Source organism: Dermochelys coriacea, chromosome 9 (genome assembly GCF_009764565.3).
Source record: "Dermochelys coriacea isolate rDerCor1 chromosome 9, rDerCor1.pri.v4, whole genome shotgun sequence".
Lineage (NCBI taxonomy): Eukaryota > Metazoa > Chordata > Testudines > Dermochelyidae > Dermochelys > Dermochelys coriacea.
In genome coordinates, this window is record NC_050076.1 from 91,135,965 (window position 1) to 91,151,621 (window position 15,657).

Below are 15,657 nucleotides of genomic sequence, written 5' to 3' on the forward strand. Positions count from 1 at the left end.
GTTTCCTGACTCCTAGATTTCTCAGGGAGGCTGGCATCCATCTGAACAGTCATGCTGCTACTTCACCACTCTTATCCCACCAGTAAACACAGTTCAGCTTGGCAGGAATTGCTGGAAATACCACAGCCTTCTCAAAATCTGTTTAGATTTTCTTTTTTTTAAACTACCATCTTCCTAGAATCCTTGAGAAAGTCCTTGTGGGGTCATAACAGGCATCTCTTTGTGCTTTCTGCTGTCTTAGCTCTCAGCGGATGTCTTGAAATCCTAATCTAAATTCAGGAAATAGTTGCTGTGCTCAGCCACGCTTTACATATTTGCTCTCTGTTTGGCTCATATATTGGGGCGGGGCAAGCAGGTGCCCACGGAGAAAACATTCTACTGCAGCCTGAGTGAAAATCTCCTGCTGTCTGTTTTCACCCCCATGTGATCCGTCCCTTTCATTTGTGTACTCCTGTCCTGCCCTCAGGCTGATGTGATTGTCAACCAAGCAACTCGGGGAGCAGCTGCACGTTCAGTTGTAGTGCTTTGGTTGCGCGGTGCCCTCTTCCTGTAGGGCAAATTGTCTTTGATCTGCAGTACAGCAAACTGTGTCAGTGCATTAATGTAGCACAAAAGATAGTACTAATAAAAATGTGGATGGCTACAACCATTTTCCTTTTGATTTTTGCACTAATTCTTGTTAAGGTTAGAGTGTGACCAGCAATCAAATTCATGAGCAATCCTGACACTTATCTTTGCATGTACTGGTAAGTAGGTATATGAGAGAAGCTATTGTTACATCTCTCTCTCTCTCTCTCTCTCTCTCTCTCTCTCTCCAGTAATATTTATACACATGCTGTTTCAGTTTTAAAGTTGTAGTGAATTTGGGTGCTCATGGAAATATGTTAGAGCTGTAACCCTGGAGATCAAAGGCCACTCTGTCCTCAGAACAGGTCGAGTGTGGTCACAGCCGTGAAGGATTTCCTGAGCTGCCTTGCTAGTATGCAGTACTTCAACTGTGTTCTGGAGGAGTCGCCTTCAGGGCTGCGAAGGTAATCGCAGGCCCTTAGTAGGGGGTGGCATACAGAGATTCTTTAAGAAGAAAAAAAACAGACAAGTACTGTAACATTAAATGCAAGTCTGGATAACAGGACTGCAACACACTACCTTCCAAAAACGTCACAGCTTTTTAAAAATGAACGTGCAGAAATTAGGAAGTCTCTCCTTCTCCTGAAGTTAGTTTGATTTTTGGCTGGGGGGAGCGTGTACGCCTGCCTGCCTCCCTTCCTCATTGCAAATACCCCAGCAGCAGAACCTCAGCCTGTCAGGCTCAGCAGTGAGCGTTTGTCAGGGTGCCACAAAGTGGTCGGGATCAGTTAGGCTGCTGAAATGTCAGTAGATGCCAGCTGGCAGGCACAATGACTTTTCAGCTTTCTTGCCCTAAAATCTAGCCAAGTCCCCGGTCCTCGGGAATAAAAGTTCACAGGTTTTAGCATCAACTCTCAATCATCTCACTAACTTTAAAAGCTAACTGCATTGCAAAAATGTAGTCAGAGTTGGAAGTACAGTAATGTGTATTTTTTTCTTCTCTTCTCTAATTCTGGAACACCTTAATTTAGCTTCCAATCTACTGTTGGATAGATGCGAACTATAAGGAATTTGGAGGGATGGAGCAGGGAGGGAAACCACTTTGGCCAGAAAGCTGTGTGCATCTAAAAATCAGTGGGAGTGGGGTAATAATGGAAGCAGTTTTACCGTCAGAAGATGTTTTAGTAGAAGTGTAGGCTACCCTTGGAATTGAATGCACTGTTCTCTTGCTAGAATGTGTGATAAGTTTGGGTTAAACTCTGCACTACAGCCAACCTATGTATTGGGAGTTGTCTGTGCTATCCAGGTAAGGAAGCATGCTCACGTGTTGGTAGACTGGATCCAAGTAGCGGTTCAGTATTGTTCCAAAAAGCGTGGAAGCGGGTTTCAAAGTATTATTTTTTGTAACTTGTACTGCCACCAGTGTTTTAGGACCCAGGTACAGCAGGCAAGGTCCCTGGCCAGGCAAGCACCCTGATCCTGCCACTGGATCTGGGTAAATGCATGAGTCTAAGTATGTAAATCATATGTGGACTTTAATTCTACAAGGGGGTGGGTTCCCATACTTCAGTTGTAGATTCTGCAGACCTCTACAGGAAAGTGACCAGAGCAGCTGCATGCTGGAGAGGATGCTGCCAACTGGAGAATATTCTTCCTCTATTTTGGAAATGAAGTTTCTAATGATCTATGTTTAACAGTGATGGTCTCCTCTCTGCTACAGAAGAGCTCAGTTCAAGGTGCAGTGCAGGGTCTGAATGCTGCTTCCCCTTTGCCTTTTTACCTCTTTCATGTCCAGGTTTTAATGATCTAAATGACACTGTGCAGTCTAGTGGCCAGCGAATATAGGCCTCCCATTGTACAGGACTTCTGCTCACTGGACAGTTCATTTGGAGCATGGTTTCTGTTTCCATCTGTTGAAGTTTGACCCCTGCTAACTTTTCTGAAACTGAGGGGATGAACTATCAACTCTGGTAAAATGTTTTACCACTTGTTCTCTTTTTATTTTTAAGGGGAAACTGGCCTTGGTAAGTCCACACTGATGGACACCCTTTTCAATACTAAATTTGAAGGTGAGCAAGCATCTCACTCGCAGCCCGGAGTTCAGCTGAAATCTGGTACCTATGACCTTCAGGAGAGCAATGTTAGTCTGAAACTGACCATTGTGGGCAGCGTGGGCTTTGGGGACCAGATCAACAAAGAAGAGAGGTAAGGAAAAGGGGATGAGATTTGTTTGTAAGTTGGTTAAGTCAGAGAATATAACAACTGGCACGGATTCCCCATCTATTCCCTAGCCTGGCTCCATCCAGGCTGGTCCAGGTGGCTTTGAAATGGAGGTGCCTTCTGACGTCTTTGGAATCACATTTTAAAACCCATCTCTGCCCTGCTGTTCGGAATGGGATGGTGGAGAGCAGGCAGTTGGCCTTCTCGGAAGCCTACAGAATGTCCATGCTGCACGGAGCATTGGCCAAGAGACAGTGCTCATGTACTGCAAGCTGTGTCTACCTGACTCAGTATCCCCAGCTGCATCCTGTCCATTAGATGCCTGAGCTCCACCTGTCTAAAGAGCAGAGCGAGCTGAGGCATTTCCTCACTTGCTCTCTTGTACTCCAGCAATGCTAACCACAATTACAGTCCAGTGGTTGCTTGTCTTCGTTGGTTGCTGGCAGTGGTTTTTCAAACAAGGTTATGTGATGTGCCCTTAAATATTCTGTGAGAACTGGTCTGGTCCTTGGCAGCTAGCTTCCCAGTGCCTGTAAACAGAGTGGTCCAAGTGTACATCCATTCTTCTCAGTGTGCTGGATGGTTTTACTTTGACATGTTTGTTTGTTTGTTTTAAAAAGCAACCCCTTCCCCCATCTTGGCAGTTAAGTGATAGTCACTCTCTTTTTGTTGTGTGTCCAGCACTCAGTATTCCAAAACGCTTTACAGGGAAACTAAATGAGAGCATGTTGCAGGAAATGGACTTCTTGCTGTAGGAGGACTGTTGTGTTGTGTAGGAGGTGGTATTGAATGCTATCCCAAGAGAGTAGAAGTGCAGTTCAACCCATGGAACTCATGACCACATGACAGTAATGAGGCCAAGACCTTAGTGGGATTCCAAAAAGGATTAGACATTTATATGAATAACAATATTATCCAAAGATATGTGAGATAAGGGTATAAATCCTCATGCTTCAAGGCATAAGTCGATAGACCACTAAGTGCCATGGGTAAGAGAGGAACTTTCCTGTAGGCGGGTTATTCCATATTAACCATCCTTTCATGATTTTTCTTGCACCTTCCTCTGAAGCATCTGGTACTGGTCTCTGTCAGACAGGGTACTGGACTAAAAGGACCATTTGGTATGGGAGTTCCAATGTCCTAGCCCAATGCAAATTGCTTACAAATGAGCAAGTTTCACAGGAGATTAGGTGCTGCACTGTGGGTTAGTAACCAGTGGATGACTTTTCTAATAATGGAGCATAATAAATGGACAGTGCTCTGTATTGCAAGGTGTACAGTTCTTTTCTCCCCCCCCATAAAGCTATAAGCCCATCGTTGAGTTCATCGATGCCCAGTTTGAAGCCTACTTGCAAGAGGAACTGAAGATAAAGAGAGTCTTGCACAACTTCCATGACTCCCGTATCCATGCCTGCTTGTACTTCATTGCACCCACAGGCCATTCCCTGAAATCCCTGGACTTGGTAACGATGAAGAAGCTCGACAGTAAGGTAGGGGGCAGATCACCACAATCATCTATTCCTTTTCATCTGGTTACTCTTCAAAACTATATGAAACCTCACTAATTTGTCACAGGGCTCCTCCCTACCTCTCCATCCCTCATGCTAGTGCAGATTAGTGGGGTCCCGCATAATATCCTGCAGCATTACTGAAAGGCTGCATAGTACACACTTGAATTCTGTTGTGTACCTAAGTTTTGTTGCTAGACATGGAAATTGCTCCTTTCATGATTGTGACTGAGTGAAGACCAGTCCCTTTTATCCCTGCGTTCCTTTCAGGTCAATATCATCCCTATCATTGCCAAATCTGATGCCATCTCCAAGAGTGAATTGACAAAATTCAAAATTAAAATCACAAGTGAGCTGGTCAGTAACGGGGTGCAGATCTACCAATTCCCGACAGATGATGAATCGGTGGCTGAGATCAACGGGACGATGAATGTAAGTAACGTAGCAGCCGTGATTTGCTCAATGCAGGGCTGATTTTGATCTCCACTTTGTTTTATTCCACTCTAAAGAGCAATAAGAGGATGCTGCTTCAATTTTATATTTATAGTTCAGTTCAATTCAAAGTGTGTGGAACAGCCAACTCTGCAGCCAGTCTCTTATGCTGTTGTAATCCACTAGTTCTCCCAGTTGTCCTTGGAGTTGCAAAGTAGACACAGCTTGAATTTCTAATATTAAAAAAACAAGCAGAATCGTCTCTTCCCTCAAAATATCCTTTTAAGACCAGCTTCATAATTCCCCTTAATGTCTTCTGTTAGTTTAAAATGTGCTGATACTATGTGTTGTTTTAAGAGATGCACTTTTTGGAGGTGGGGAAAGGGGTTGGTTTTGTTATTAAAGTGACAGTTTGGGCCAAATTCATTTATGGGGGGGAATTCCATTGTCTCAGTGTAATTTCGCCAGGGTTCAGTTTAGTGTGTGTGTGTGTGTGTGTGTGTGTGTGTGTTGCCTCCCCTTGTCACTTCTCTCCCCCCCAGGCTCAGTAGTCTGGTTGCTTCAGATTCAGAGTGTGATGGGCTGAAAGGCTCTCCTATAAATTCTGGCAAGGGGAGGTGTTAAAATCTACCTCTCCACCCTGCCCCTCTGACCTTAGTCAGCTGTCCCTGCACTCTGCTAACATGGCTGTATTGGTAGATGCTCCCCATAGATGTGGGGTCAGGGGCTTTGCTGGCTTCAGGCAGCTGGTTCCCTGAGGGCGGGCATACCTCTGCAGGAATGGAGAGGGGTGTGTGTCACTGGATGTTAGGGGAAGACCAGAGAGTGCTCAGTCTTTTCAAAACAAATCCTTCCCCAAGTTACATAAACTCATCCCATGCCGGCAGAGTCCCATGCTTTATTTACCACCTCTCCGACTGGCCAGTCACAGTTGGAAATAATGCATCCTTTTAGCCCCGACGCGGCTGTCTTGACACGCATGTGCTGCAGCTGCTGACAAACAAATGGAAGATCAGGGCAGCTGAGAAAATCTGGCCCTATCACATGAGTGGAGTTCTGGGGTATGCTTTATTCAGATCAATGTTGCTGGTGTTAGACACAGTGATGCATTCATATCCCTCTGCTGTTCTCCATGCCCCCTCCCACCTCCCATCTCCTGGGTCTTTTGCCCAAGTGGTTGGTCCTTCTGCATTCTTGTTTCTTGCAGAGTCGTACGTTTCCTTTGGTCTTCCTTCTTGTGTAGCCATGTCTTTGCACAGCAATAACTTCCCTTGCTGGCTCTGATCGCTCTGTGCTATGTCTTGATGCTTTCACAGCCAGAAGCTCATCTGGCTGGGTGGTCTAGCTGCCCTGCAGTGGAGGCACTTTGATGAAGGTGGCATGTTTTTGTCCATAACAAGAAGGCAGAGGGACTGTTGCTGGGACTAATAGTCATAATGGTTCCCCTCCCCAAAAGGGCATGTGGCACATTAGCTTTGTCCAAGTAACAGCTCTTTCCCTCTGGCTCAGAGAGATTCTCCTGTGCAGGTCTGGATTTCCAGTATAAAACACCATAATTCAAAGAGGGGCAAACTTTCAAAAAGGCAGCCCTACCCTGCCTCTCATGGGCACCTCTTGTACCACAAAGCTTGTGTTAGCAGTTTTTGTGCTTGTGGTTGAATTGTGGCTTAGACACCAGAACCCGTGCCACTCTGTCTGAACGCAGGGCAGACTGTAAATTACCTTGGCCCTCTTGAAAACTAACACCTTCATGTTCTCATCTCCTCACATCTCAGTCATTTTCTGAAGACTTTTGATGGAAAAACCTTTAGAGAGAAAATGCCATTTGGACAATATTTTCTCTGGCTTTATCTAAGGAGAGCATGTAAAAGGGAGCCAGCACTGCAAAGGTTTGGAACATAGGACAGGACGTTGCGGAAACCTGAGTTGTGGCCCAGGCTCTGACATTGGCTGCTTCATTATGTTGGGCGTGTCACTTAACCTCTGCCTCACTTTCCCATCTGGGTAATGTCTACCTGGAAAAATGTGATGTGAAGTGCTAAGAACCTTTATTAGATGGGTATGTTACCTACTGTGGCTGTTTTCTGTATTTTCTGTTGTGGTTTGATCTTGCCATTTGAATGGTTTTGCTGTTGCATCTCACTCTATGCGTGGATCCTCTTGCTATGTAAGATTTGAAATAATGTTGGGAAAAGGTAGACTCTGAGTATCTGGTGATTGACAGAAGAATAGACACCATTTTCTTAGTAATGCTAAGGTCCATGGTAAATATCCATCCATCTGTCCCTTGGTCATTTCTGTTTCTCTTGAATGGGAGTTGCCATCACAGATTTTAAATACACTGTAAATTGCCAGCGGCTGAACAGAGAGAGAGAGAGAATCCCATATAAATCCTCACATTTAACTGATAGAAATCATAATTGCCAGGTTTATGGCGACTAATGATTATACAGGAAAGAATCCGAATTTGATTCAGATACTTTATCAAACCTGGGGAAGATGCATTCTAGTAACCTGTTTATTCATTGCATAAAATGAATCTGCTTTGACTTCAGGTGCTGGAGATAACTTGGCAGAGCGATTGAAACCCATAATAATAGTGTGTAAGGCAAAAGCAGAGAGATTCTTTACTTTCTAAATTACATTTAGAGCAGAAGAGGATGAGCCTATTTGAAAGATTTCTCTAAAAGAAGGAGAGGCTTTCCATTCCTTTTCTCATTTCTTCCCACATCTACATACCAAAGGCAGAATTAAGTTTCTCTCTAACTATCAGATCACTCATATTTGTGCAAATCAAAACCCTCCTGAACTGGGAGAATCAATTAATCCTTATATCGATGCTGTTGCTGGGTTACTTGATTTGATCTGGAGGAACTGACAGGACTGTTTGCTTGTTTAGTGTATTTTTAAAAGATTGTGTCAAGAGTGCCAGGAGCATTGCATGGGCCACTTTGTTATGACAGTTTGTAAAAATCCAAATAAACTAAAATTAGAATAGCAAAGGAAGCTACTTTGCTCTTAAGATTAAAATAACAGCCAGATGATAAAATAGTTCAAACAGATGGTGTTCTGTCTTGTGGGCAGAGCACAGGATTTTGAGCCAGAACTCTTGGGTTGTATTCCTCCTTCCATCACACACTTGTTTGACTTTAGAAAAGCTACTTCAATTTACTCATGTGTAAAATCGGGGTAACAATTGTGTACTTCATAGGGGTGTTCTGAGGCTTGATTGTTTGTAAAGTGCTCTGGGTTACTAAGATGAGAGAGAAGTTCAAATGATTTTAGTAAGGGTCTGAGCATCCAGATTTGGTAGTACGCAAACATGTAAAGCCTGCAGGTTGTTATCAGAAAGCAAAGAGCCGAGAAGTTAAATGTAAAGCACTACTGTGATGAGAGAACATTAGATCTGAAAGGTCCAGGGTATCATCAGAATGTCCTTGTAAAACACATCTGAAGGCTCATTAGATGAATATTAAAATCTTTCTGAATTGACTTTTTCCAGGAAGCTCAGTGAAAAGCTGGAAGCCAGCTCTGAGACTTCCCAGGCTTGTAAAGTACTAGCACTGTGCAGTAATTGCAGTTTATAAACTGGGCATTGTGAAAGAACAGCTCTGACTGGTGGCTTGAGAGTCTGTGTGTTTCCAGCACAGTTGCACAAACTGGCACCCAAAACACTTCCTCAATTCAGTAATGTACCTCGAGCATTTGCAGCTTGAGCTAACCGCGATTCTCAGGTGGCTGATGCCCTTGGTCCTCAGCCGGTGCTGCTCAGAATGCCCCAATTGCCCGGGAACTCATAGGAACCATGTGCTGCTGCTTACGTGAATGGCAAGTTTTAAACAGGACTTGGGGAATTAATAGAGGTCAAAGTCATTTTAGAGCAAAAATAATCACCGTAGCCTGTGCTACCCCTGTGAAGAGCATTTAATTGGCAGACATTTATAGAACTATTGTATTAGCCAAATGGGTCTCCTTTACTTATCCAAGTCTCTGTAAGTATTGAGACATCCAGCTTAAGCTTTCAATCAACTATTGAATTGGAAGCTATAGATCTAATGCAGCTTCACACATACTATACCACAGAAGCACAGAAAGTCGGTATGCTGGCGCTCCCAAGCAAGGTTCTCAAAACATCAGGACACTATTCTAAAAACTGCCAAGCCAACTGGTCATCAGAAGATTGATCCTGCTTCAGAAAGGGTGAGCAACATCCAGCAATGCAACCCCTGGACTGTAAACATGTCCTGCATGGTGCCCAGCCAGACCTGCTTGATATCTGAACGTCAAGCAAATCAATCGCAAAAACAAAGGGGTGAAAATAGGTCAAGTGAATGGTGACTATGAAGGTCCTAAAATGCCAAAAGCACAGTCCAGAAATTCTTGTGTGGCATCCACCAGGCTGGGAACAACAGAAATGGTTGTCAAGATGGGAGACAACAGATAGTCACTACCTACAATAACTAGTGGGTTATTGAAGGGAAAGGGTCAGCAGCAGGAAGCACGTCAACTATAATTACACACACACACACACACACACACACACACACACACACACACACACACACACACACACACACACACACACACACACACACACACAGAGAGAGAGAGAGAGTAACCAAAAAAATGACACCAACATGAGAATCCACCATGTCTTCATGGCTAAATGTAGGCCAGCTGTCTAGTGGAAGGCTCTCAACTAAATGACGGTGTCATGGTCTCTGGAAGGAGTATTTTCTAGTCCTGGAAAGACACCTGTAGTCTCTGCACTTTAAGTACCTGAATTTTCTTTGACAATTTCTAACAGTTGTACTTGAACATGGTCTGACGATGACCGATACCAAGTTGACAAACACAGCGTAAATGCCTAGATAGGCTAAATGCCACATTCTGTTCTTAGTTACACCACTTACATATCTGCAGCAACGTCATCAAAGTTATTCCTGATTTATGCCAGTCTAACTGAGGGCAGAGTTTGGCCCTTGATCTACCTTGTTGTTCTCTTTTAGTCTGGTTACATTTTTATCTTTTCTTTCAAATATTTGTTTTCTGAAAGCTGTGTTCGGCTCTTCCTACACCGTGCTGTGGGAAACAAATTTCCCATTCATAACCTTGTAGGTGGTAATATCCTGTTTTTCTGGGCAGTTGCTAATATTCATTCCACTTCTATGAGTATATGTTTCCCCTTTAGGTCTCTGGATTGTGTGTGTGTGGGGGGGTGTTTGTAGTTTTTCTATCTGAAAAACCAAATACATTTTAAATGAGGACACACAATGTTTCCAATTCGGTAACTGTTCAGTTGTTTTCTTTAAATGTACAGCACTGTATTTCCAGCCCTTCATAGTTAGCTGATTTCCAGCAGATATCTACTTTCCAGCTGAGAGGCCGGATCCTTCCCTTTGGCCACTTTGCTTCCCAAAGCTCTCTGTATCCTCAGGCAGAGGGAGTTAAACCTAAACATAACGGGCCCAAATCTGTGCTGACTTATCCCCAGCTAGTTGGTTTCGGTGGGAGTGTAGAGATGTCTGTCCACGCAGAACATAGCCCAGAATGTCCTCAGGGTGTTGAACAATTGCACGGTCCGGCAGAGCTGAGAGTCTATCTCAGCACTCAGCCTTTTCTTTTTATACAGTATATTCATGTCTCCACTATTCTGACAATCAGAATGAGAGCAGTAGGGCCCAGGAGAAGGCCACATGGCTCATCTGAGTCTGTCGTGGATGCTCTCAGGCAGTTTCATAGTGTGTGTGTGTTTGTTTGTTAGTTTAGTTAGTAGCCTGATTTAAAGCCAAGGGTCGTATTTCCTATGTCACTCACATGTGCAGGTGGAAAATAGCTTCTAATGCTTTGTTTGAAGCTCACAGCATTAAAATTACTAGGAACTCAGTCCTGCTCCACTCAAGTCAACAGGCGAACTCCCATGGCAGGATCAGTTACTAGCTGTTCTCCGTGCACCACTGCACCCACCCCCACCTTTCCTGGGGGGATCCTCAAGGTGCAGAGATTCCCCCTTCCCCTGACCCTATTCACTTTCAAAACCCTGTGTCATGTCTGACCATCCTTCAGGTTGACTGGGGCTGCCTCTGGTTCCCTTTGGGTCTGACGCTTGATTCAAGGATCATAGAATATCAGGGTTGGAAGGGACCTCAGGAGGTCATCTAGTCCAACCCCCTGCTCAAAGCAGGACCAATCCCCAAATAAATCATCCCAGCCAGGGCTCTATCAAGCCTGACCTTAAAAACTTCTAAGGAAGGAGATTCCACTACCTACCTAGGTAACGCATTCCAGTGTTTTACCACCCTCTTAGTGAAAAAGTTTTTCCTAATATCCAATCTAAACCTCCCCCACTGCAACTTGAGATCATTACTCCATGTTCTGTCATCTGCTACCACTGAGAACAGTCTAGATTCATCCTCTTTGGAACCCCCTTTAGGTAGTTGAAAGCAGCTATCAAATCCCCCCCTCATTCTTCTCTTTCGCAGACTAAACAATCCCAGTTCCCTCAGTCTCTCCTCATAAGTCATGTGTTCCAGTCCCCTAATCATTTTTGTTGCCCTACGCTGGACGTTTTCCAGTTTTTCCACATCCTCCTTGTAGTGTGGGGCCCAAAACTGGACACGGTACTCCAGATGAGGCCTCACCAATGTTGAATAGAGGGGAACAATCATGTCCCTCGATCTGCTGGCAATGCCCTTGTACATCCCAAAATCCATTGGCCTTCTTGGCAACAAGGGCACACTGTAGACTCATATTCAGCTTCTCGTCCACTCTAACCCCTAGGTCCTTTTCTGCAGAACTGCTGCCTAGCCATTCGGTCCCTAGTCTGTAGCGGTGCATGGGATTCTTCCGTCCTAAGTGCAGGACTCTGCAGTTGTCCTTGTTGAACCTCATCAGATTTCTTTTGGCCCAATCCTATAATTTGTCTAGGTCCCTCTGTATCTTATCCCTACCCTCCAGTGTATCTATCTCTCCTCCCAGTTTAGCGTCATCTGCAAACTTGCTGAGGGTGCAATCCACACCATCTTCCAGATCATTTATGAAGATATTGAACAAAACCGGCCCGAGGACCGACCCTTGGGGCACTCCACTTGATACCGGCTGCCAACTAGACATGGAGACATTGATCACTACCCTTTGAGCCCGACAATCTAGCCAACTTTCTATCCACCTTATAGTCCATTCATCCAGCCCATACTTCTTTAACTTGCTGGCAAGAATACTGTGGGAGACAGTGTTAAAAGCTTTGCTAAAGTCAAGGAACAACACGTCCACTGCTTTCCCTTCATCCACAGAGCCAGTTATCTCATCGTAGAAGGCAATTAGATTAGTGAGGCATGACTTGCCCTTGGTGAGTCCATGCGCTGACTGTTCCTGATCATGATGATGATGATGCCAGAGTGGTGCCTACAGAATGGGGGGCTGGTGCTTCTTCCCCTTTTCTAGGAACTCCACCTGCGCCCCCATGATGCTCGTATCTCACATCTGCTCAAGGATTGAGGGGCAGATCCCTGGTCTCAGGCTCTGGATGAGCTGGCTCTAATACAACCCTGTCAACTTAAAACCAAATCTCTCCACATTCCCCGTCTTGACTCTTATCACTAATCCAACAAACTTTCAACCTACTTGTGATCTTAAATCCTTATTCTTTATTCCTGTGAGCAAAGCCAAGGTCATTGATCTTACTGGTGTAATTGGTATCCCACGGCTACATTAATTACTCAGAATTCAGTGCAGCTTAATGGCTCTTACTAGCAAATGTCAATGCATGCTATCCAGCATATAGAGCTGTGATGGGGAGAGGGGGCAGAGGAGCTGGCTGCTTATTTTAAATGATGAAACCCAGAGTATGATTTGTTCACTGCTGTGCAGAATGCGCTATAATCCCCTGCCCACCCCCTGCCCACCTTTCAGATCTAGTTTGTCACACGGCCGACAGAGTAACCTACCAAGAGAGCAGCATTTTTAGTTCAGCTGCAGAAGTTTTTCTGAAATATTTTAGAGAGAGGGATGGAGTATACCCACAACCCCTGACTGCTGACTTTTAATGTATATAGAGCTCTTTACATTTTTCAAGCTTTCATCTGCACGGTGACCCTTTGAGGTTGCTAAATATGGTCCCTATTTTACAATGGGAAGCTGAGACTGAGAGGTTATGTGGCTTGCGCAGGGTCACCGAAGTAATTGGTAGCAGAGCTGGGGATAGACCCTGGAAGTGCCTAGCTTCGAATCCTACACTCAGTCTACTAGGCCATGCTATGTTCTATTACTTGTGGAGTGCCAATATCCCAGAACGGAAAGTTGGGTGAAATTCTCAGATCTCTCAGGCTTACTGCCTTGGGGTGGAAAGCAGCCTCCATTAATCTTTTTGCACATCTGGGCAGAAAAATCATGCTCCAAAGCCTGAAAACTGGCATAGCAAAGACAAATGGCCATGGAGAGAGGATCACTCTGAAGTTTACAAGATGTGCAAGTGCAGGGGAAAATGTGCATTCTTTGAAAGATTAGCAGGCAAGATGGTGGATGCAGTTTAGGATTGCTTTAGCTGGATTAACCCCTGTATTTTTCCAAGCCAAGTCCCAGAGTCCATGTGCTTATAGGAAAATTGAGTTAATACATCCCAGCTAATCAGAGCACCACTTCGGTTTTCTCACCTTTGTGCTATTCCAAAATGTGTCTTTTTGGTTTGTCCCCCTAACTTGACCTGGGAATCCCTCCTTCCCTGTAGTGTGGAGTGAGTCAGTTGCTGCCGTTGAGTTCATGAGGTGTGTTTCTGAGGCAGCCAACGGCTGAGTGAACAGATTAAAAGCTGTTGGAGAATCTAGTTTGATCAAAAGGCTCTCGTGCGAGACTGGACCACTCTGAGGATTGGTGATGGGCAGAGCCTTTTATTTTTAAGTTGCAGGTTCAAATGCAATGCAGGCCATGGTTACTGCAGGTGGTGGCCATCTTGCTGGTTTTATGTCAGCTCCCAATAGCTACTTGCCCACATCGAGACAAACCACCAAAACTGGCATCTTGGCTGGCAGGCTCGGTGCAGAGGCCAAGGTATGAACGGGAATGGAGACTGACCTACCCCATAGACATGAGGGTCCCTTCTGGTCAGGGTTGAGACATGTCGGCAGGGAAGGCTGCTTCTGTTCTACAGCTAATGCTCCACAGAACAGCCTCCAGGACTTTTAAGATGGTCACGTTCACGAGTACTGAGTTCTCTCTCTCATGTTGCTCATGTGAGTGTCTTAAAGAGGGGAAATGTGTGAGAGCTGAAAAAAGCAAAGGAGGCTCCGAGAGGTCTCTTGCTGCTTCCATACCCCCACAGGATTAACTCCTCAGGCCTGTTAGGACAAAAGCAGAGTTGGTCACAATGCAGCTAGTTCAGCTTGCTTGAGACTTGGGGAGTGTATGTCTGGCAGGAGGAGCCAGATAATGAGTAGAGAGCAGTCACATTGGCAACAGAGGTCCCCAAAGCCCTTCTTTGTCTTGGCCTGGGGCTACTGCCCCTCCCCACTTTAGTGACTGGGCTTATGGGATGGAGGGGAGACTGAACTGGTGTCTTGGGGCCTGTGTTCAACAATGTCTCACTTGGTAGCTGTGGGTAATCCAGACAGTTTAAGTAGCCATAGTAAAAGGTGACTAATACAGACCTGTTGAAATGTTTCAGGCCCACCTGCCGTTCGCAGTGATTGGCAGCACAGAGGAACTGAAAATAGGAAACAAAATGATGCGAGCCCGTCAGTATCCATGGGGCACGGTGCAGGGTGAGTGCTGCTTGCTGGTGTTTTCTGGGTGTGCTGGGACCATTCTCCCCAGAGGCAGTGTGATCTCATAGGTGGAAGCACCACTGAGTCCTAGTCAGCTCTGCTATAGCTGCCGTAGTTTTCCTGTTAGGGATTACCGTCTATATTCTTCATTGTTACTGCTGTGGGCTCTTCTTAAGAGAAGCTGCTTGCGGTGCCAGAAAGGGTTATTGAAGTCCCTTCATGGGGTTGTGTAAGGCTGAGGGGTATCTAGAGAAGATCTCTCTCTCTCTCTCTCTCTGTGTAACTCCTTCTCACAACTCTGTACAGTTGAGAATGAAACTCACTGCGACTTTGTGAAGCTGAGAGAGATGCTGATCCGTGTGAACATGGAGGATCTTCGTGAGCAGACCCACACCCGCCACTACGAGTTGTACCGGCGCTGCAAACTGGAGGAAATGGGATTTAAAGACACTGACCCAGACAGCAAACCATTCAGGTGTGATCCCTGGAGCACTGATTGTAGGGGAGTGAGGAGCTGGAGAGAGACATGGTGGGCCCTGGTAGGAGGCTGGGTACTGTATAGCAGCGTGTGAGTGCTCTGTGACCTGGTACTGCAGAAAACGCCAACCTTCTGAAGTGTTTGATCTTGGGAATCTTGATTGGCCCTGTGCAGCCCGGCTGATTTCCCCTCCTTCCCTCCCGGTCAGTAATGAGTGGGAGAGCATCCACCACAGCTAGTTAACCACTCAGTGTGGGCCCAACTGAAGTGAGAGAAAAGTGGGGGAAAGAGAAGTAAACAAATGAAGGGGGGATGCAGATGGGGTGTGAGTGAAATGGGGGTTGGAGAGGAGAATGCTAGAAGCAGAGAAAACTATGGAAAATGATCTCTTTATGAAACTGAGAAGCCTCTTGCCCCATGGGAGCCCCTGCTAGGCATAATGTGGTGGTTTCCCTTTGAACAAATGTCCATCTTTAAAAACTTTGGCTGACTGATTTGCCAGCCTGCTTGCGCCAGTATCCAGAGGTGGTCTCTGCTGTTCTTTTCCACCCAGTCACGACTAAGCTAGACCTCTTCTATAGGAACTGCAGAGACCTGGGGTGAAGCTAGAACAATCAGAGGGTGGTTCTTGGAGGTAGTGGGCTAGCCAACTGCTGCATCAGACAGGATCACTGTGACTTGTTAGTCACACCAT

The 15,657-nt window shown here is 45.4% G+C and overlaps 1 protein-coding gene across 11 annotated transcripts in view; it reads left to right on the top strand.

Moving 5' to 3' along the window:
• SEPTIN6 (septin 6) overlaps positions 1-15,657 on the top strand; it is a 44,282-nt gene that overhangs the window by 17,302 nt on the left and 11,323 nt on the right. For all 11 annotated transcript variants that reach the window (XM_038416032.2, XM_038416029.2, XM_038416031.2 and 8 more), the window contains exons 3-7: positions 2,577-2,772; positions 4,091-4,277; positions 4,566-4,727; positions 14,386-14,482; positions 14,792-14,960. In XM_038416032.2, coding sequence (XP_038271960.1) covers positions 2,577-2,772; positions 4,091-4,277; positions 4,566-4,727; positions 14,386-14,482; positions 14,792-14,960 — 811 coding nt within the window. The remainder of the gene's footprint in view (positions 1-2,576; positions 2,773-4,090; positions 4,278-4,565; positions 4,728-14,385; positions 14,483-14,791; positions 14,961-15,657) is intronic.